Source organism: Rhamphochromis longiceps, linkage group LG7 (assembly GCF_057381845.1).
Source record: "Rhamphochromis longiceps isolate RC_006_pf linkage group LG7, R_longiceps_female_GT1.1, whole genome shotgun sequence".
NCBI classification, from domain to species: Eukaryota; Metazoa; Chordata; class Actinopteri; order Cichliformes; family Cichlidae; genus Rhamphochromis; species Rhamphochromis longiceps.
The window spans coordinates 25,681,811-25,703,134 of NC_140563.1; the positions used below are offsets into that span (position 1 = coordinate 25,681,811).

General features: G+C 39.7%; 2 protein-coding genes across 2 annotated transcripts; one reads left to right on the forward strand and one right to left on the reverse strand.

Moving 5' to 3' along the window:
* Positions 1-9,081: 9,081 nt before the first annotated feature.
* Positions 9,082-15,344, reverse strand: LOC146665397 (serine/threonine-protein kinase pim-3-like). The gene is made up of 6 exons (XM_085413024.1): positions 14,958-15,344; positions 14,248-14,357; positions 13,144-13,194; positions 11,471-11,834; positions 11,049-11,225; positions 9,082-10,293 (listed from the first exon to the last, which is right to left on the reverse strand). The coding sequence occupies exons 1-6, from the start codon at positions 14,983-14,985 to the stop codon at positions 10,091-10,093; spliced, it is 933 nt and encodes a 310-aa protein (XP_085269150.1). The 5' UTR covers positions 14,986-15,344; the 3' UTR covers positions 9,082-10,090.
* Positions 15,345-16,127: 783 nt separating this feature from the next.
* On the forward strand, positions 16,128-18,886 carry kbtbd13b (kelch repeat and BTB domain containing 13b). Its single transcript, XM_085411142.1, has one exon. The coding sequence runs from the start codon at positions 16,184-16,186 to the stop codon at positions 17,624-17,626; it is 1,443 nt and encodes a 480-aa protein (XP_085267268.1). The 5' UTR covers positions 16,128-16,183; the 3' UTR covers positions 17,627-18,886.
* The last annotated feature ends 2,438 nt before the right edge of the window (positions 18,887-21,324 follow it).

Genomic DNA, 21,324 nt, shown 5'->3' on the forward strand with positions numbered 1-21,324 from the left:
CAGACCCGGCGACACTGACCAGGTAGATACAGACACACTGACACAATCTTGCGTAAAAGCGCATTTTGAATTCAGGGAATTTAAAATAGCGGAAGTAGCTCGTCGACTGGTAGCGTAGCTCGTCGACTGGTAGCTTTGGAGCTCTGGGTAGCTCCCCCAGCTGGGTCTAGACTGGGTCTAGGGAGTAAGTAGCTCTGGGAGCTCCCCTTATAAGGGTTCCGGTCGCGCGCGTCGAAGCTGTGAATGTGTGTGTGTGTGTGTATTGTTTTAATTAACGGAGCAAGCTGAATTTTCACGGTCCAATAAGAGACTGAGCTGCTCCTACTGTGTTTTTCTTTTACTGCTATTCACTGACGTGCTGGTGAGTTGAGAGAACGGTCGAGTTCCGTCTCGTAAAGTTCACACCGCTTTTGGAAATAGTCCGAAAGTAGAAGGGCGTGTGAGCAACCACTCTCGTCTCTAATACCAGCGAAGGTGATAGCAGCTGTATTGTGTATATATTACTTAAACAAAAATAAGTAAATACATAAATAAGATGGGTAATCAAGCAAGTGAAATTAAAACTCACTCCTGCTGACGAGCAGTGGTGAGAAAAGAAAAGTCCAGACGCCGGACAAAAACAGTGTCTGTAAACTGAGTAGATATAAATATAAAAAGTACGAAATAAAGATAAACAAAGGGAAAATTACAGTAGAAATTATCTTTAGAGTATTTGAAATTAATAATAGCAAGGATAACAACCTGTAAAGTGATATTATCAATGAAACACAGTTGGCATGATGACCATGCCCACAATGTATAAAATGAATATAAAGCAAATAATTCACACGAAAATATTTTAATAACATAAATAAAGTATATTAAGGCTGTGTCACTGTTCAGCCAAGGACAGTGTGTGAAAAGGTAACTGTCTCCACCTTGGGAAAAGGATGATTCTGCAGGTCATCTGAAGCCCTTGATGGATACAAAATAAAATATAAATAATATAATAGAACTGCCTGGTCCGCCATGCAACAGAGAGAACAAATGTGACCGCAGATTGGATGAATTCAAAATTATCTGTTTGCTGAATAAGATGATCCTAACTAACAAATTGGCTCAGGAGTAATATAATGGTACACACTGATAAAATATAATATGCTATTGCTGTTATATAAGACAAAGAGGATAATATTAACAATGACATAATATTAATATGAAGAGGCACCTTAATCGGTTATGATGTAAGGTGGATAATTGTTAAGCAGTAGTCTGCATCAAGCTTAAGGTTTGCTGAAACTCAGTGTAATGACATGTGAGATGAAGACAATACAGAGAATAACTAAACTAATGAAGTGCATAGAGGCACTTGACCAGCTTGAAACCTATCATCCTAGAATGACACATTGCTGAGATATAGAGCACACCTATAATAACAACCAATAAGCAAAACCCTGTAGACAACAGCTACAACTACAGGATTGAGAAGCTGAATTAAATATGTAGACACTGCTAAGCTGATGAGCATGTTACACATTTTCTTTTCTTTTTATTTATTTGTTTCTTTTAGAGCAGAAGCTGCTGTAACACACCCAAAGAAAGACTCTAGGTCTGACCAACCATCTCAGTCATGGGCAAAAAGATGTCAGTCAATAAAATTCTAAAAGATAATTTATTGACGAAAAATATATCAAGAGATAAAAGATAAAACAGTCCAGTGTCCCACTTATGAATTGTATAAAAACACACAGTCCCAAGGCCAGAGCCAGCTATGCCACACGGCCAAGTTGCACCCCACATGTTGCCTTTAACAGGGTTAGAAGTTGTCCTTGGAGACCCACCACCCTGCAAGCATATAGTCAGTGGTCACTCAAGCCTCTGCAACCCTGCTGCCTTTAGGCTGTGGCATATAATAGGCCCTGGCCTGCACAGAGAGACAAAACGACACACTTAATATAAAATTCATAGGGCAAAACCCATCCATCCCAAACATATCTGATTTCATCACATTACATACCTGCACAGAGAGACAAAACGACACAGCAGTGTTTGTAGTGTGGGCTATAAGTAGACCAGTGTATCAGTGCAATCAAGTACACCTGCCTCTAATTAGTCCAACCCCATTCCAGCCATTGGCTCACCAAAAATGTGACACACACAAAACCACTCCCAACCCAGTGCAACTTCACACAATAATATGGAGCTGAATTAACACAGGCACATTAGTCTACCATGTTACAAGCTGCATGCTATTACAAGCCAACATATGTAGACTTCTGCCTTGTTCGGGTGGCAGCATTTTTCTTTTTTCTTTTGTGTCCTGACACGTTTATGTTTTTTGTTTTTGTTTGATTATTTTGTTGGTTTTGGAAACGAATTTAAACGAACTTGTGACAATACTTGAGAGTCACAGTGACACATAGTGATTAGGCATATGATTGAAAAATGCCTAGGTTTAGAGCTGTGAGCTATGCAAAGTTAAATATATATATATATATATATATATATATATATATATATATATATATATATATATATATATATATATATATATATATATATATAAATGGGAAACAACCCTAACTTGAAAGTTTGAAATGTGTGAGATCCATGAATTGTTTGAAAAACTAGAAATTATTCAAAACTGCCTTAAGTGAAAATGTAGTGTTGCATCTATTCTCCCAAACCAAGACAAACAAAAAAGAAGAAGCTTTCTGTAGCTTCAAAATAAGGCTGACTGTTGACAATAGACTAAAACACTAATCCGTAGGTGGCTATCAGGAACAGAGAGGCGAGCAAAGTCACAAACACCAAGGCTGCAGACAGCCATGCAGAAACAGCAGATAACATAGAGACAACGCCTGCTAGAACCGTGGAGAGGAAGGTCACTTCCCACGAGATTGTAGGAGTAGAGGACAAATTAGTTGTAAAGTCAGCTTCAGGCCACACAACTGTACAACAATTAACTGCCCTTTTAGAACTAGTACACACAGCAAGTGGCCGCAGGTGCTTTATTAAATGCATATATGACCCGTCGTGTCCAGTAAATTTGCTAGGTAAAGACGCTCTGACAAAACTTAAGATAGCAGTCATGCCATTCTTTTCTGGTATTACACCTGAGTGCATGCTAAATGACACCCGCCACATCCACTTTCCAGAAACCGACCGAGTATCACAACATTCTGAGATTTAAACAAACCCCAGGCCCAGATCCACCTTATGATCAGCAAGTGTGGAAGCTAGGAGAACAGCATTTGACCTTACAGCACAGGCCGAAATTGTGTAGGTTACGCAGTAACCACAGATAGTAAAATAATAGAAGCAAAACCCCTTTCTTCTTCATGTTCTGCACAGAGCGCTGAGCTGATAGCTGTGATACGCGAAAGCTAAATACACAAAGACAAACTAATAAACATACATACAGACAGCCAGTATGTTTTCTCTGCTGTGCATCATTTTGCAAAAAATTTGGCATAACAGAGGAATGCTTACACCAACTGGAAAACCGGTTCACCATGCCAACCTCTTACAACGCCTACTGACTCTTTCATTACTACAGGCAACAATTTTGCTGACAGAGCAGCAAAATAGGCGGCACAAAAGACAAACGTCACATTGATGGCAGTGAACACACATCAGATTCCACTGGATGTGTTGAAAAATGAACAAAAGCAGCAAGCACAGCAGAGCAGGCAAAATGGCTAAAACACGGTGCAGTTCTGACAAACGACTTAATGATGTGTTATGGCAAGCTAGTGTTGCCAAAATTCCTCCACAAAATGGCGGCATTAGTGACTCATGGCTGTACGCATTTGTCAACGGGGGGACTGACCAGTATTGTCAACTCTCATTTCTACACTGTAAATTCTACACTGTAAATTTTGAAACCTCAGCAAAACAATTTGTCAGAACGTGCATGACGTGTCAAAAATATAATGCTCAGGAAAACCTGAGACCACACAATCCATATGGACTTTATTGAGCTAAATGAATGCCAAGGGTAAAAATACACCCTAGTGGTTATAGATGTATTCTCAAAGTGGCCAGAAATCTACCCAGTGAAAAAGGCAGATACAATTTCAGTAGCAAAATGTATGTCTAAGTTGTAGGAAAATAAAGAGATGATTGTAAATGACGAAGAATGTAATGATGTCTATCAAGTGTCTTGCAGATCACAGCCCGGTGACTGGGTTCTGATCAAAGTGCTCCAAAGGAAAAACTGGAGCTTGCAAAATTGCGGAACGACCATCCTGGATCCATCAGAGTCACTGCAGGCGAGTCAGTGAAGCCATCTAAACACAGCTGACGGCAGGCTTGCCCACTTGTTGTGATCTCGCCCGGTGGAGGGGTCAGCTTTCCTGGCCGGGGGGTCTACTCGCGACAGGAGGGTGTGTCCCGTCGTCATGAGGTGGTGGCTCTTAATAACTGCAGCGGCCCTGACCATGGCCGGGCTCCTCATCTTTGCTTCCGTGAGGGACAATAAGTCACGCTATATGAAGAAAAGGCAGACACTGTATGACAAAGGAAAGTACACCAAGTTTCCCCATGGCTATGCCACTAATTTCTGGTGGCAGTTTATGAACACTACAGCTTACTTGAATAATAAAACTGACTGCTATGCAAATACATATACACTTTCTGCCCACCAAGGAACGAGAGGAAGTGTATGGACTGTTCACTCAACGAAACCTGTGCCAGTAACGCGACACTGATGAGCCTCAACTGTCGCTCCAACTACAGCTACCGAATGATACTACAAACAAAGACTCATTACCAGACAGGATGTGCACGGACGGCACCAAGCAGTAAAGGAACCAGAGTTTCGCATCTGAGGAGGAGTGAAATTCTTACAGAGCTTGATCCCCGGCATTGGAGTTGCCGAGGTGCGGGATCACGTGGAAATCAACCGATATGCTCTGCTACGACACATCAACTTAACTAAGGCCCTGGGAACGGCCTTAGCAGGAGAACAGCAGGCCATCAGAACGATGGTGCTGCAGAACAGACTGACACTAGACCTGCTAACAGCATCACAAGGAGGAGTTTGCAAGCTGATCGGGGAGACATATTGCACTTTTATCCCTGATGGATACGAAACTGGAGGAGACATTTATGAAGCTTTGCAGAATTTGTCCATTCTGCAAAAATATGTCACTGACCACACATCTGGAGCAGCTACACCGCCATGCCTAAGAGTAATGATTTCAAAGATGATAACAACTACAATGACTGCTTATGTTGCCGTGCCTAAAGAAGAACAGCATCCCGTTGCAATTCTGTTAGAGGAGAACTTGTAATAACTGCTAATGAATGACGTGGTGATTAAAAATGATTTCTGCCTTTTTCAAGTGATCATGCACTGATTAACACATTAGTAGTTTATGCAGGTACAATATAAGGTTTTCATCCTTTTATTTTTTGAAGTTTTCATTTTACATATTAGGTTTTCATCATTTTTAAATATAAAGTTTTCATTTTAAATATTAGGTTTTCATCATTTTTAAATACAAAGTTTTCATTTTAGTTTTCATCCTTTTATTTTTTGTAGTTTAGTTTTATTATTTTTTCTTGTTTATTCCACTTGTTATTTCATTTACTATGATTTTCTTTTTCTTTTTATTATTTTATTTTGTTTTATTCTTTAGACCAAATGATTTCCATTTCTGCTATGCTGACATTTTGAAAATTAAAAAATTGCTTAAGATACTTAATAAATAACCTTCACAGACAATTGTTGTATACATTTAAAATAAGTTAAAACAGGAGGGAATGTTACAGGAAAAATGATTCTATGTTTCTTTACCTTCTTTTAAATGTGCAAGCATGCCCTTTTGTCTATGGTTAGATTAGTTTAGAATTATCTTTTTAGACTTTCTCAGCAAAGACATACTGTTTTGGGACATATTGTTTTAGATTGTTTTATCTCTCACAGCCTTCTCCCAGCTCTCTGCTGACGAGCCTAGCGCCACATATGGAGTTGTTTATTTTATTTGTTTTGTATTTTCTTATCCTGTTCTCACTGTCTTTCCTATAAAAAGTGCCCAGCCTCTGTACACGGTGTGAGTTGTTCTGAACAGCTTACCCGTGTGCACGTTAAAGCATAAAAAGTGATCTTGTCTCATTGTGTCTTTATTTCTCCTGGGTCTTTTACAGAGTTTTCCCCCAACATGTACTTAAGTAAAGTATAGATACCTGAAAATTGTACTTGAGTATTTATTTTTCTGAAAACGTTACTTTTCCTCCTACATTTTCACATAAATATCTGTACTTCCCACTCCTTTCATTTTCAAAATAGACTACTTTCGGTTTAACATATTTGAAGTGATTTTTAATTTCATGCCACAGCGGGCCTTCAAACATTAAACCGATTTGAGCCAACACAGTAAAACATGAAAGATAGTCCTAATGGTGTGTCAATCACCAGGGGTTAGCGTACTTCAGCATCTACCTAGCTCTACAGAAGAGAAGCATGTACAAAGGGGGTAACATTTTGTAAGTGTAAGTATTTTCAAATGTAAGGTTTATGTCAGCTCAACAAAGACACAGACTGTTTGTTTCTCACACAGTGTGTCTGCTAGCTAAAGGTGTATCTGCTGCTACACTTAACTTTACTCAGAGGTGGAAAAAGATAAGAAAGTCAGGACAGGATAGGAAGAAGAGAAGTTGTATTTAAAATTAAGGCCTAGCCAGTGGGATTTGATGAGGGGGAAATTTAAAGCTAACATGTAAATCCTCATTTTTAAAAATAAGATATTTGCTCTGTATATGACATTGTTTTGCAGGATGTTTCATATTGTGAAACATCCTGCAAAACAAACTGAGGTATAGCTTAGTAACTTTGTATTATTGAAAGGTTGCATGAAAATACTGTGCAGTTTAATGCAGGATAAACAGGTTGGTTTGCTGTACTGTGTCGGACTGGTGCACAGAAGCTGTGATGTTCTTGGTCATGGGTAGGTTAAATGAAGGGAATTGGAAATTATTTTACATTTTTGGTGACGACACGTAGATTCATTCACTGAATTCCACCTTCATACCAGTTTTATACTGTTTAGCATAAAGCATATTAGGACTGAAAGTTTATATTCCTTTGTACTAATATAATTTTATCATATTAATACAGGATTCAGTTGGCTTTGCACAGTAATAACTCGTAGCCTGCAAATGGCCTTAAAAGACTACTTTTTACTTTCTTACTTTGAGTACATTTCAGAGGCTGCACTTTTTCACTTTTCATTGAGTAAAGAAGTAAAATCAGTACTTTAACTTTTACAGTATTTATAACATAAGTATCTGTACTTCTACTTAAGTACAGAATGTCTGCACTTTTGCTACCTCTGAGGAAAACTGAATAGTGCTGCCCTTACTAAATCACTGTACGCCACTTCTACGTTGTACATTATGTCCTTGACTCAGTTTCCATCATTTCTTTCCTTATTCTCATGGATTGTCTGCATGACAGAAGAACACACTTAACTGCCTCAGTCTTGTGACCGGAGTTGTTATAGGTTTGTAGTTTCATAACATTTTTCAGACTGAAAGTGAAATATTATAAAATACTGACTCGATTAAATTGCGTTAATATTTAAAAATATCTTTTCTAAAAAAAATTAAAAATCCCAAGCCAATAAAAATGTACATGGGCCAGTAAAACTGAGCCACTGACCTGAGGGATTTGAACTTGGACACTGAATTATTGTTAATATTGATTAACATGTACACCAACATACCCTCAACACAAGAACTTTGCATCAAAGCACAGGGCAAACTTCAGAATGCTAATATACTTGCTTCTCAACATTGCAGCCACCACATTTCACTTTAAAGGCTTGCAGAAACAAACTCACTCATTTACTTGCACACTTAAACACACAGACGCACATGTACAAAAACTCATAAAGCCTTCAAGGAAGAAAACGTAAAGATGAATTTTTACGCTTTACTTTAGATCTTTTTTTAACAAATGAAACAGATGTTCCACAGCCCTCAGCCTCCAAATTACAGCATGTACATCATTTGATGCAGTCCAGTGGCAATCCTAGACTTGCTGGGTCTCTTGTCAGATGGGGGACTGGCCCTTTGCCTTAGCTAGGTAGGTGCATGATGTTGTGGCCAGGTGGCTGCAGCCTGACCCTTCCCCGCGAGAAGTTTTCGTGCTGAACATGGTGGTTCTGGAGCAATCCATGGAGGGGCTCCTGGCTGGGACAGCAAAGTGAATCCGCTGTCACCGGTCCTCGAGCCTTGAGATTGCCGTGACCCTGGCTGAGGACCATCCGGCAGTGCGGCTAGCTCCATCGCGGGAGCAGCCGAGGCCAGCGGCAGGAAGTCAGGCAGACCTGGCCTTAACAAGGTTTCTCAAGGTTCTGCTGAGCAGCAGCCATTTCCTTTGATTAAATGCATTGTCTCTCCACAATTCCCGGCAGCCACAGAAACTGTGCCCAGCTGTTCAGAAGCCGTGCAATTGTCAGGGCAGAAGTGCTGGAGATGCGGGCAGCATGGACACATCCTCATGATGTTCCACGGCACCAGCCCTCCGACAACTTCCCCTGGTTCAGGAGAGACATACTGCAGTCCAGTAACATACTAAGAGGGTATATACCAGGCAATGGTAAACTCCGGCTACATGCAAATCCTGGTTTGCACAGAGTAGGACTGTGTAGGATTTCTTTAAGTTAAAAAAGTGTTTTTAACCTTTACCTATTTGTTATTCAGTCACATAAAAATTAACCATGTGAAGGAGAGATTGGCACCTGTCTGGCAGTTGTCAACTTTTAGCTTTCCAGCACGCAAAGTAAAACAGTTGCCATATTTTTACATGACTACATGTTTCTGCAGAGCCGTACAACATAACCTACATGAATGGCCAACATTACTGCTGGCCGTCACGCTTGTGTGTAGAGTATTAAACAAACTTATTATATTTGGCTTGCCATAAATGTTCCTGTAGACAGTTCTGCTCTTCAAAGCTGATCATACCTACATTATGAGGGCCTTGACCCTGATTGACAGCTATTAATAGAGAAAGACTGAGTCAGAGTACTGGTGGTGGCAGCTGTGACAGGGAAAAGCTGTGTAGTATAGTGAAAAGAATTGAGACCAATATTATCTGCTTCTATATAAAAATATATATATATAAAAAAAAGTTTAATTGGAATAATGTCCATGAAGAAACCTTTCCTGCCAGGATTCTACATTTCAAAATGTCAACAAATAAAATATTTTAAAAAACAATAAAGAAGATAACAAAATACAATAAATGCATACAAAAGTATATACATATAACAAAAATGCATGTTTTCAAAATAAAAAACACAATATTTGCATTGACTGTGCATCTTATACCCTGACAAACAGATGAGGTTGACTGCAGGTATTCCCTGTCAAGCACACTGGATGTGGACACATTTTAAGTAAAATCAGCCCTGCGAGAAAAAAACCCCAATCAACTAAAAAACCGACTGTCCAGATGATTGTTTAACCATAGAAACAAGAAACAAAAAACAAACAAACAAAAAAGTGTTACATTGCAGACTAACTAAATATATCTGGAAGACTTAAAATCCCCTGCAGCCTTACAGACGATTAGATGTTCCATTGCCCTGATGTGGCTGCACACAGCAGAATTTAACCAGATGTTCAAAAATGTTTTCATTTTCAACGTCTAGAGCAGGGGTGCCCAATCCTGGTCCTCGAGAGCTACCGTCCTGCAGCTTTTAGATGCATCCTTGTTCCCACACACCCGAATCAAATGAATGGCTTGTTATAAGGCCTTTACCAAACATGATGGCATGCTGAAGAGGTAATCAAACCATTTGATTCAGCTGTGTTGGAGTAGGGATGCATCTAAAAGCTGCAGGATAGTAGCTCTTGAGGACTGGGATTGGGCAGCCCTGGTCTAGAGATTCTCTCCCTTTGCAGTCTGGTTTTTGCCAATGAATGACACTTTCCCCATAGCAGCTTTAAATAAACAAATTCAAGGCACTTTTAACGCAGCACAAAGCTGCGCCACAGCAGCAAACTTCATCCACAACTGTGAACAACTCCCACCGACATGTCATAGACACTGAAGGACAGCTGTCAGTCAAGTCCAAACCATGCCCACCATGAGATTCTACTGGTTGGGAGGGGAGTAGGAGGAAGATGGATTCAAGAAGGAGCAGGAGGTGTTATCTTTGACAGCATGAAGTGTGATGGCTGCCTCGTCTGTTCGCTGAGCCCTGCTGCCCATCAACCAAGGGTGGAGGAAGATCTGCTCCAGGGTTGGCCGGTCGGACGGCTGCTGGCACAAACACCAGCCAATCAGCTGCTGGCACTCTGCAACAGAAAGATAAACTACTAGTACAAAAGCTTGAGGCACAACACACTGACCAATGACCAATCATTTATATCAGGGGTCTCAAACTCCAGTCCTTGTCCTGAAACTTTTCCATGTGTCCCTATTGCAGCACACCTGAAGACAATTAGTAGGTCATTAGCAAGACTGTAGAACTTGAGTGCATGCTGAGGTGGCAATTCAGCCATTTGATTCATCTTACAGCAGCTCATGAGTGAATGAACATGGTGCAAAAGTATTTTTAGAAGTACATTTTTCCAAACACTTACATTAACTTAAATTTACTTGAGTAGGGTTAGGGGTTGACACTTCAGCATGCAGTTCTATGCTCTTGCTAATGACCTAATTTTATTCAGGTGTGTTGCAACAGGGACACCGGCCCTCAAAGACTGAGACCCCTGCAATAGGGTGAGTCACAACAATCTGAGTTTCCAGCTCTTATACACAATCTTGTCATTGCACTGTCTTTGTAAATACTGGCACTTCTTTTTCTGCCATAATCCAGCTTGCACTGGCACAGTGTGTTAGTAAATAGAGTCAATCAACTCAGAGTGGATGAAGTTGTTTCATGAAACAGAGCCCAGGATAGCCTCTTTCATGCTTCATGCTTGTGAGCATTTGTGTGTATGATGTCAGTTCATTGGTCAGTTTTCCCACCCTCTTTGCCACTAAAAATGCCAATGCTGCAAAACAGGAACAGAGACAATAGACAATTTCTATCACTGGGTAGACTGACCCGAGGAGACTTTCCGCCTGAAATAGATCTGTCCCGTTAGGATCTCCTCGTCATGTTCAAAGGGGATGTCGCCACACACCATGTCATACAGCAGCACACCGAGTGACCAGACGGTGGCTGGTCGCCCATAGTATCGATGGAATCGGATCCACTCTGGAGGACTGTATACTCGTGTCCCTGCAGGGAGGACAAATACAGAAAAGCATCAGGCATTTTAAAGCCAAGCAATGGCTCCAGCTGCAACTCCTGGCTGCCTATAGAGTCAGGAACATGTCCTCCTCATCAATGAAGGCAACTTTCTGAGCATAATGATCCATCTCTAAATAGTAATTTTGTGTGTGTGAGTGGGGGATGTGTGGGTGGGAGCACAAAATAGTGACAGACACAAAAACAGTGACAGATAATGGGACATTTGGACTCACCATCAAACTCTGTGTAGACAGTGTCTTTAAGAACAGCCCCTGAGCCAAAGTCAATGAGTTTGACCTGCTCGGTCCTCAGGTCCACCAGCAGGTTCTCGTCCTTAATATCACGGTGGACAACGCCACAGGCATAGCAGTGACGTATGGCCTCCAGTACCTGCAGGAAGAAGCCACGTGCTGCCTCCTCATCAAGAGCGCCACGCTCTGTGATGTAATCAAACAGGTCCTGACATGGCTTGGGATGCTCCATCGCTATAAACCAGCCATCCGCCTGCTCCCACCAATCCAAGAGCTGCACCACGCCAGCAAAGGTCCCACTCACTTTCTTCAGCAGCACAATCTCTAAAGGAATTAAAGCTCCGGACTGAGAGAGCAATTTAAATAATCAGGATGTCATCCTTTAAATTACATCAAGTTAAATACAGATAAAAGTATGCAAAGAAGAGGAAGACAATCATGTGGGTTTTTATGAAGAATGGCACATGAGGACCAACAGGTTGCTGGAAATCCAAACAAATCCAAAAACAAGGAACTAAGGTGTTTGGGGTGTTTTGCTTGGTAAAAAATTTATGATTATAAAGACAAGATATACTTTATTTGTCCCAAGAGTTGTGATGTTCCTTTGTTACAGCAGTTTATAAAGTTAAGGTAAACAAAACCTATATCCTGATTTTTAAATCATTTAATGCATTCATGCAACAAGCACCTCATCCTACAGAAGCACACGCACTCTGACAGTGGCTTTTTTGTCTAATGATAACCAGTCATGCAACTATACCAAAGCATGCAAAGAACACAAGGAAACTGGGGGCACAGTAAGAAGCTTCATGGGCCATACATAGCAGCAGTAGAAAGTTAGACTTAGTTATTGACCAGACATATTCATTAGAGGTGGGAATCACCATACATCTCACGATACGATATTATCGCAATACTTAACGCACGATACGATATTATTGCAATTTTTTTAAAATATTTTGCGATATTCAGATTCTGTACATAAAGGTAAACTATCAATATTCATTTTATCTAATATCAAAGTCTCACACTCAGTCTCTCTCTCATTTCAGTCAGTTTTATTGTTGACAAACTGATCGGTTTGTTTTACAGTCTAGTCCAACTTAACTGAATGCAACCATCTGGCACAATTATAGCTATTCTGAACTATGCAATTTGTGAAACCTATGCAGCCTCTTCAGCAACTGAAGAATTTGAAAGTAAATTAAAACAAAATATAATTTTACATTAAATAAAAAAGTTTTAAACTTAATTAAAATAAAACATGTCTTAAATTAAAATAAGTAAACTGTCATGTTTATTGCTGCCAAAAAACAAGTTAAACACATTTGGACAGTGAAGGAATGTCAGGATTCTTGCTCAGAAAAAGGATCAACATGCTCTGAAGTCGGAGCATGTTCCAGTCCACAAAAACTTTTTTTGTAACAAAATATCGATTTCTGCTGTCCCTGTATCGATACATGATTAGCAAACAAAATATCACGATACTACACAGTATCGATTTTTTTCCCCCCACCCCTAATATTCATTTTATTCATCTATTTGTGAACACGAAAGATAATTTCACATAGTAATAGAAGCTGAAGTGGTAAGAAAACAGGTAGTAAGGCAATTAAAACTGTTAAACTGCAAGTAGAAATGCAGGCAGCCCTTACCAGAGAACCCCACTCAGTCACCCGATCCTTGCTCACATGTTTCACTGCCACCTACATGTAAATAAACACCATCAAAATATTATAAACATATCCTCAGAATAAAACTGAATAAATTCTCTTTCTATACTAAAATACAAACCATCATACAGCAGCTTTAGGGTAGATCTGTGCATGCTGATAATATGAATCTTTTGGTCTAACAATGTTGTTCCTGATTTATGAAATAACTTTATTTTCCCACTGTAATTAAAATAACTATTATTGTCAAATTCCTACTTCCAATAAGTAAAGATTTAGCAGAAGGAACAGAGAGTAAAGCACTTTTGTTTAATAACCGGCTTTCTTTGTGACAACAAAGACATGAGCCAGGCATGCCAGCACTGAGTCAAGCTGCACAGCTGATAGCAGTAAAAGAGGAAGTAAGAGTGACAGATGTGGGTTTTAAATAAAAGCAGCATCTGAAAAAGTTTTTTTTTTTTATTCCGAACTGACAAAAAGAAACGGAATTTTCAATTTTTTGTTAATTACATAATAAAATGATGATAGATAAAATTACAGCTATGGAAAATTGTAATGATAATGTAGGCGAGAAGCCAATACTTTTAACAGACTAAGGAGATGCTGTAATTGAAAACAACAATTAAAAAAACAAAAACAAAGCCTAGATTAATTGAATTCATATGAATGTGACACATTTACTGGAGAAAACAAGATTTAAGTTCAGAGCAGACTACAAGTCATGTAGACACTGGTCTTAAATAAAACAATGCCTCTTCATTCTGGCTGTTGAAAGACTGGACCAAATTAACAAAGACTGAAAAATTAATGACTGTCAATTCATTATTTCAATTCAATTAATTCGTATTTGAGATAATTGTTTTCATTTAGTCTCAAATTCAGTCTTCCTTTTTAATGCAAGAACCTTGAGGCCTAATACAAAATATTTAAGTAGGATTGTCAGTTATTGTTTTTAAACTCGAACATTCAAGTACGGCTTGATTTTGAAGGGTCAAACAGGAAACTCAGCTGTCTGCTACAAGGCATCTTGACAATGAGAGTTGGCCATGTGCTGCGACCAAAACAAAGCCGCCCCTCGGTTCTTACCGGCAAACCATCAGCGAGGCGAACAGCTGAGTAAACGGTACCGAATCCCCCACTGCCGAGAACCGGACCCAGCCGGTACTGCTTCTCAAGCGACTGCTTCTCTGCGTTGGCTGCAGAGCACAGGGAAGAAAAGTCAGGGCTAATCAAAGTCATGTCAACTTTGCAAATAAACCCCAACATAGTACGTCCCGCGATTAGAACTGCGTGTAATCGTCGACACAAACGTACACATCACCGAATACACTTGCAACGTTTAAAGCAAAGACAAAAACTCACTTTACGTTATACAAGACACCTAGATGTCAAAATGGTCCCGTCCTTGGCCTGAAAATGTCCTAATTTAAACAATGATCGCCATGTATTCGGCAGATATATGAAACTTTAAGTGGTTTAAGTCCCTCCGATTGGGGTAAAGGTGTCCTAGCTCCATTCAGGCTGAGTTGATTTCAATACTTAAAATAATAATAATAATAATAATAATAATAATAATAATAATAATAATAATAATAAATTCATTTTAGTTTAGTCACATGTTAGCTAAATGAATAACTAAGTCCAGAAAAATCTGTATTTTGTATCAGATGACCCAGATTTTCCAACCCGATTCGAAATCCCGGCTTCGAATAATCCATTTCTGATTAAGACTTGAAGCGTGGCGGGTAAAATAAAGTGACGTGAAATGGACACAGCTGCGAAGTCGAGGCTGTTACCTTGCAGGAGCTTCACCGGCAGGTCCATGCTAACGACATGTGTGAGAGGGTGTCCAGTTTAGAGAGCAGCATGCTGCTCCTGACTTCTCCCGAATAATTCAACCGCACCGAGAAATTATTGGCGCTATACATCCTCAGGAAAAAAAAAAAAAAAAAACAGTCCTCGGCTCCTCTCACGGGAGAGATAAACATAACCTAAAATCCATTCCGGATGTGGTCCACAGAGCGCAAACCCCGAAGTCTGAGGTTGCTCCGCTATAACGCTGCTGCCAGTATATACAAGAAAATCCTTCCGCCTGACCCCCGCTGACACACCAAATTGTACCACAAAGCTTGCTGCATTAAAACTACACGAACACACTTAAATGGAATAAAAAACAAAGGGGCCCCATGTTTTAGGTAAATGTGAAGTCATTTTCTTGAAAATGTAGTCGTAATTCAATGAGAAACCCACGGCCTAGTTTATTCTTTACGCGACTAGTGCAGGGATTCGGAGACGGTCACTCGGCAATGCTGCAGCACACCAAAAACGAAAAAGCGCTTCCCCCAACAATAAACGAATGAATAAATAAATAAATAAATAAATAAATAAATAAATAAATAATGTTAAAATGCAATGATTTTAATATTTGAATTAAAATGATATTATTGTTTATGGTAATAAGGTTGGTTGGACAATGTGAGAGAAAGTTAATATGATGTCGTTTTTGTTTTGTTTTTTTCCAAACCATTCGCTAAAGACTGGTAATGGAGATGATTTGCTATTGGAAGCTCCAGTTACTCATATGTTACTTTTTGGTTCAATGTGAAGATTTAATTTTGTTGTACCATTGATTGTCCATGTTATGTGTAGACCATCAAGACCACTGTTGTTAAATACCATAAAGTAGCAATTTTAAGTTATAAAAGTATTGTACTAAAAAAAGATTTCTTAAGGCATATTTGTTTTATATCAAAAAGCAAATGTAAATTTGGGGCAAACTGATTTTTTGATTTTGTATCAGCAACAACCACTAACCCTGTATTCACCCCTTTCAGTCCTGTCCACTACATGAATGTGACCCCGATCATTTGTTCTCTGCTATATTTAGCTGCTTCTATTTTAAAGCCTGTGCAATAACTGATCCACTCTAAAGAGTGAGTCACTGCTCTTGTGCTCTACTCCAAGAGCTTTAACCTGTTGTGTAATTTTTACAGAGGATATTTGTTACTGCCAGCAAGTTATAATGTCAGTGTACAATGGAGAATCAGAGGACAGTGACCGCTTCAATGGTGCAGACTGTGAAAGGTATCTACCATGTGCTGGCTCTGGTCTCGTCTCGGCTAAACTAACTATTGTGGTTGGAGACAGACAGTTCTCTGAGGAGAAAATGTTACTGGTGCAGAGCTGCGACTATTTTCAAGCTCTGTATCGCTCCGGTATGAAGGAATGTCAGCAGGAAGAAATCCACCTCAAGTCTCTGCGAGCTCAAGGATTCCTTTTAGCTTTAGCAGTTTTACATGGAGAGAAGCCAATTCTGGATGAGGACGACATTGTGGAAGCCATTGAATGTGCAGCTTTCTTGCAGGTGCCCCCACTTACTAGGCATCTTATTGACCTTCTTGATGCAGAAAACTGTCTGCTGATGTATCACACCTCTGCAGTCTTTGGACTTATGGATCTGTACCATGCAGCAGCACTGTTCATTCGAGACATGTACACTGACCTTGAGGTAGAGGTCAAGAAAACCTTACCATTAGAGCTTATCTCTTATGTGGAGTCTTTGACCCCCCATGTTTTCATGGCTGTAGGAGCCCATGTGACCTGTGGTTTGGATGAAACTGTACATGCTGCCTCAAGGACCATCTGCTACCTCAATGAAACTGGCAATACTTGGAAAGTGTTAACAGATCTTCCACTAGAGGCCAGCACCTCAATGGCTGGAGTGACTGTTTTAGACAACAAACTGTTCATAATTGGTGGCATTCATGGCATCCATAAACAAGTTGTGGAATCTTGTTTTTGCTACAGTGTTGAAAGCAACAGCTGGAGCAGGATTCCCAGCCCAGCACAGCTGCGTTACAATCTTAGCCTTATGGGTCTCCATGGTCATTTATATGCCATCGGAGGGGAGTATGAGCGAACAGTAATGTCGTCTGTGGAAATATACAATGTAAAAAACAGAACGTGGACATTTGCTGCTAACCTACCTCGGCCGGCAGCAGGAGCAGCTTGCACCAAAACCATGAGCAGGATATTTGTGTGTTTATGGAGGCCAATGGAGACCACTGAGATCTACGAGTATGCATCTGGGGAAAATGAGTGGCATCTAGTTACCACACTGATCAGGCACCAAAGCTATGGTCACTGCATGGTGGGCCACAGGGACAACCTCTTCATCATAAGAAATGGCCCATCTGATGACTTCCTAAGATGCCTCATAGACTGTTATAATCTGAGCTTGGGCCAGTGGTCAACCCTGCCTGGACACTTCGCCAACAGTAAAGGTTCACTATTCACTGCTGTTGTAAGAGGGGACTGTGTGTTTACACTGAACAGAAGCATGACTCTAGAATACGTAGTGGAAGGTAAAACCTGGAAGCCTAGGCGGCAGATGAAGGGTTTCCCAAGAAGTGGATCTGTGTGGACATTTCTGCTTCAGCTGCCAAAAGCTCTCAGCCTGCAGTAGTGACACTGTCTGCTTTTTGGATTATCAGTATTATTTAAATTAAACTCAGATGGGGTTTTGTTAGTTTTTTGTTTATTACAGCAATATTACTATTTTTAATCCTGATGCATGCTCAATCATCCAGGTAAGTGAATAAAAAAGTTGACTGAACCAATAAAATGAACTCAGGTTTGCTCGGTAGTGATTTTATCTCTTTATGAAGTGCTACTGGTAAGAGTACATGTTTAGAAAATGGACATGTGAAACAAGCATAGTAAAAATGATAACATTTTATTATCAGCATTACCCACAACAAATGAACAAAATGTGTATGTTTTTGCAAAATTTCAAACACTTTGAATTTTATACAAGGTGCTCTTGCTACTCTGATTGCAGTTTAATTACTTCAGGTGCAGCTTTTCATTTTTTTTTTTCTTGTTCAGTGAGACAAATCTCTTCTATTTTGGCTCACTGAACAAATGCATTAAATTTAGGTTCAGTTTCTAAAGTTAAAATGTGGAGGGCGCACGACAGAAGATCTGCATTTGCTGTGGATTTCACAGTCCTTGCTCTTTGACTCAGCATTTTGTGTGTGTGTGTGTGTATGTGGGGGGTCCTTTTTAGTTCTTATTATTATTTTTGTTTAATTTAATTCTTAGTTTGTCTGCTGTTTAGGTCTTCTCTATCATGTTTTCCTTTCTGGCTCTTTCTTGTTACTGTTGTATGGTGTTTTGAGCTTTGCATCATTTCTCTTGTAACATATTGCTTGGTTATACTCTCAGTTTAGTATTTAGGGTTCTGGTTATAATTTCCATGTGGCTTTTGTTAGTAAGAAAAAAAATGTGGTGCTTGAATGTGAAATATAGTTTTTAATCCATAGCTAAGATTATTGATTCTATTTTTTTTATTCTTTCTAAATCCAGCCACACATTTTTCTCCTATTCATGTTAATGGGATAATGGTACATGTAAACTCTTATTTCCAAGTGAATGAAGCATCCCCAGGCAGCTCAGCAGACAGCAGCAGACTGTATAAAAGTATAACAAACTGGAAAAAGGACACAAAATACCTGACATGTTATTCATTTTCATAGTTTATTATTTATTATCAATGTATATGTTTAGAAAAACAGAATATAAATATGGAGTAAACCCAGTCACTTATCCAGGCCTGACACTGAACTAGGATGGACACCTGTCCAATAGACTGGCACTGGTAGAAGGCAATGTGCCTTCTACCAGTGCACAAGAGTCTTGGAACAAATGCAATGATTTAACAGAGAAAGTCCCATCAAATATATATGAGGCAATCCAGTCTAATGAAAAATGAGATAAATGATTCTGGCTATCTTCATAAGGGGGGAGACTGAAGGAAAACCTTGACCCTTGTTTTGATCCAGGCGGTCAATGTGGACATTGTGGAGGACTATAAATACCTTGTAGTACACATTGACAATAAACTGGACTGGGTTAAAAACACCACTGCACTCCACAGAAGGGCCAGAGTCGACTCTATTTTCTGATGCGGCTGAGGTCCTTCAACATCTTTTTGACAATGCTCAGGATTTTCTATGAGTCTGTTGTGGCCAATGCCATCCTCTATACTGCAGCGTGCTGGGGGAGCAGGTTGAGGATTGCAGATGCCAACAGACTAAATAAACTGATCCGCAAGGCCAGTAATGTTGTGGAGATGGAGCGAGACTCCCTTAGGATAGTGTCTGAGGGGCAGATGTTGTCAAAGATAAATGGAATGCTGGATAATACCACCCACCCACTCCATGACATGCTGGCTAGTCACAGGAGCACGTTCAGTGAGAGACTGAGATTTCCAAAAAGCACCACTGAACCACACAGGAAATCATTCCTGCCCATGGCCATCTCCCTGTACAACTCCTCCACCTAATGCGATGTAGACTGAAATAGTTACACCTTTTGCACAGTACCTTTGTACAGTAAAATAGCAAATGACAATGTTCACAGGTTAGAGGTACATGTCAATCATATATATTTCACCTCTGTGATATTCCCACCCGTCTAATATTCTTGATATTTATAATTGAGCGCTTTGTATATATTAGTGCTATTTCTTAAATGTGTTAACTCTGTAACATATTGTATTAAGTAGTTTAGTCTATTACTGTTACTGTCTTGGAGCAACTGTAACCCACATAATTTCCTTAGGGATTAATAAAGTATTCTGATTTTGGATCTCAGGTACACAGCCTTATTTTGAGAAAGACTGAGAACAATAATGTGAGAGAGTAACAGAGCTGAGGTGGGAGAGAAACGACAATGTTAATTGTGTCAAATACAACCCTGGGACTGTTCCTAATACTATCTTCTTATAGATCTTCTGTAATGGTAAATGTGACCAAGAATAAGGGGAAGGCCAATGTCTGGTCTGCACACATGGGAGGACGCTCTATGTGACCCCCGTCAGCTTTAGTCTGGGACAGAAGCCAGGACCCAGCCTAGGTGATGGATGAACGTCTGTCTATAGACATTAATCTTGTCATGAGTGTTGGGGGCATGCTCTGTCTGCTCTGCGTCTCTGCAAACACACATGAACCAATCCTACTACACACTTTAAACAAACAAACAAGAAAAACAAAACCTAAACTACCAAAATAAAAAATATTGATTGTCTTCTTTACTTTAGTATTTCTATTTTATACTCCAGCTGATCTTTGAGGTCAAATACAACAGCTTATTTACTTTTTTATGCAGGTAACAGCAGTTTTTAACCAACTTATGAATTGATTCATTTGATGGAAAGAGAACCATAGTGCTCAGAGAATATTAACTAAACCTAAGCTTAAGAATGTACCTACCATGTTAAAACTACAATGTCCAGAAGATGGACGACAAAAGGAGCATGTTCTTTCATGCCAATTTGTTGTTGATTTGTTTCATGCAAGTTATAATATATTTTAAAATATTAAGTAAAATGTAACATATAGTCAAAAAAAGAAGATAAATCTTAGTATTTATCGTGGTGGATGAGTGGAAGCCAAGAATAAAATAAATAATGATCGATCACACTAGATCTGACCTAATACGCCTACCTATATCTTCACTTAGAGGTGGAAATAGCTGGGGAAACCCCTTAATATACAAGCTGCAGATCTCAAGTTTTTGGACACACACACTTAAGTGAAGGACAACGTCAACAAACCTAAACAAACAAAATGAAGTGTTTTGTTTTGGTAATAAAAGGCTACTGAAAACAAGTCACGTTTCCCAGCTAACACAGGGAAAGAGGCAGGGTAAAGCCTGGACAGGTTGCTGTTGCAGGACTAACACAGAAAGACCAACAACCATTTATGCCTATGGTACTTGGTGGTAGAACATGCAAACTGCACACCACAGAAAAGCCATGGCCAGATGGTGGAGTTGAACTCAGGACCACACCATCATGCTGCCCACGATTCCTTCTATGGATTGATTCAGTGCAATGGATTGAGAGTGCCTGGTCGAGATCCAACATTTGGTGCTGAAAACCAGGACAAGTTTTGACATGAGGAACCCATGACATGGGCACGTACTCTCTGGACTCTGTTCCTTTAAGATTCCACTATTCCAGTAAAACCCAAAGATGCTCCATTCCATTAAGATCTGTTGTCTGGGGAAGCACCTAAAATCCATTGACACTAATCGTCATGTTTTGGAAGCCAGACTGAGAAGATTTCACCTTGTTAAAATGATGCATTGTCATGCTAA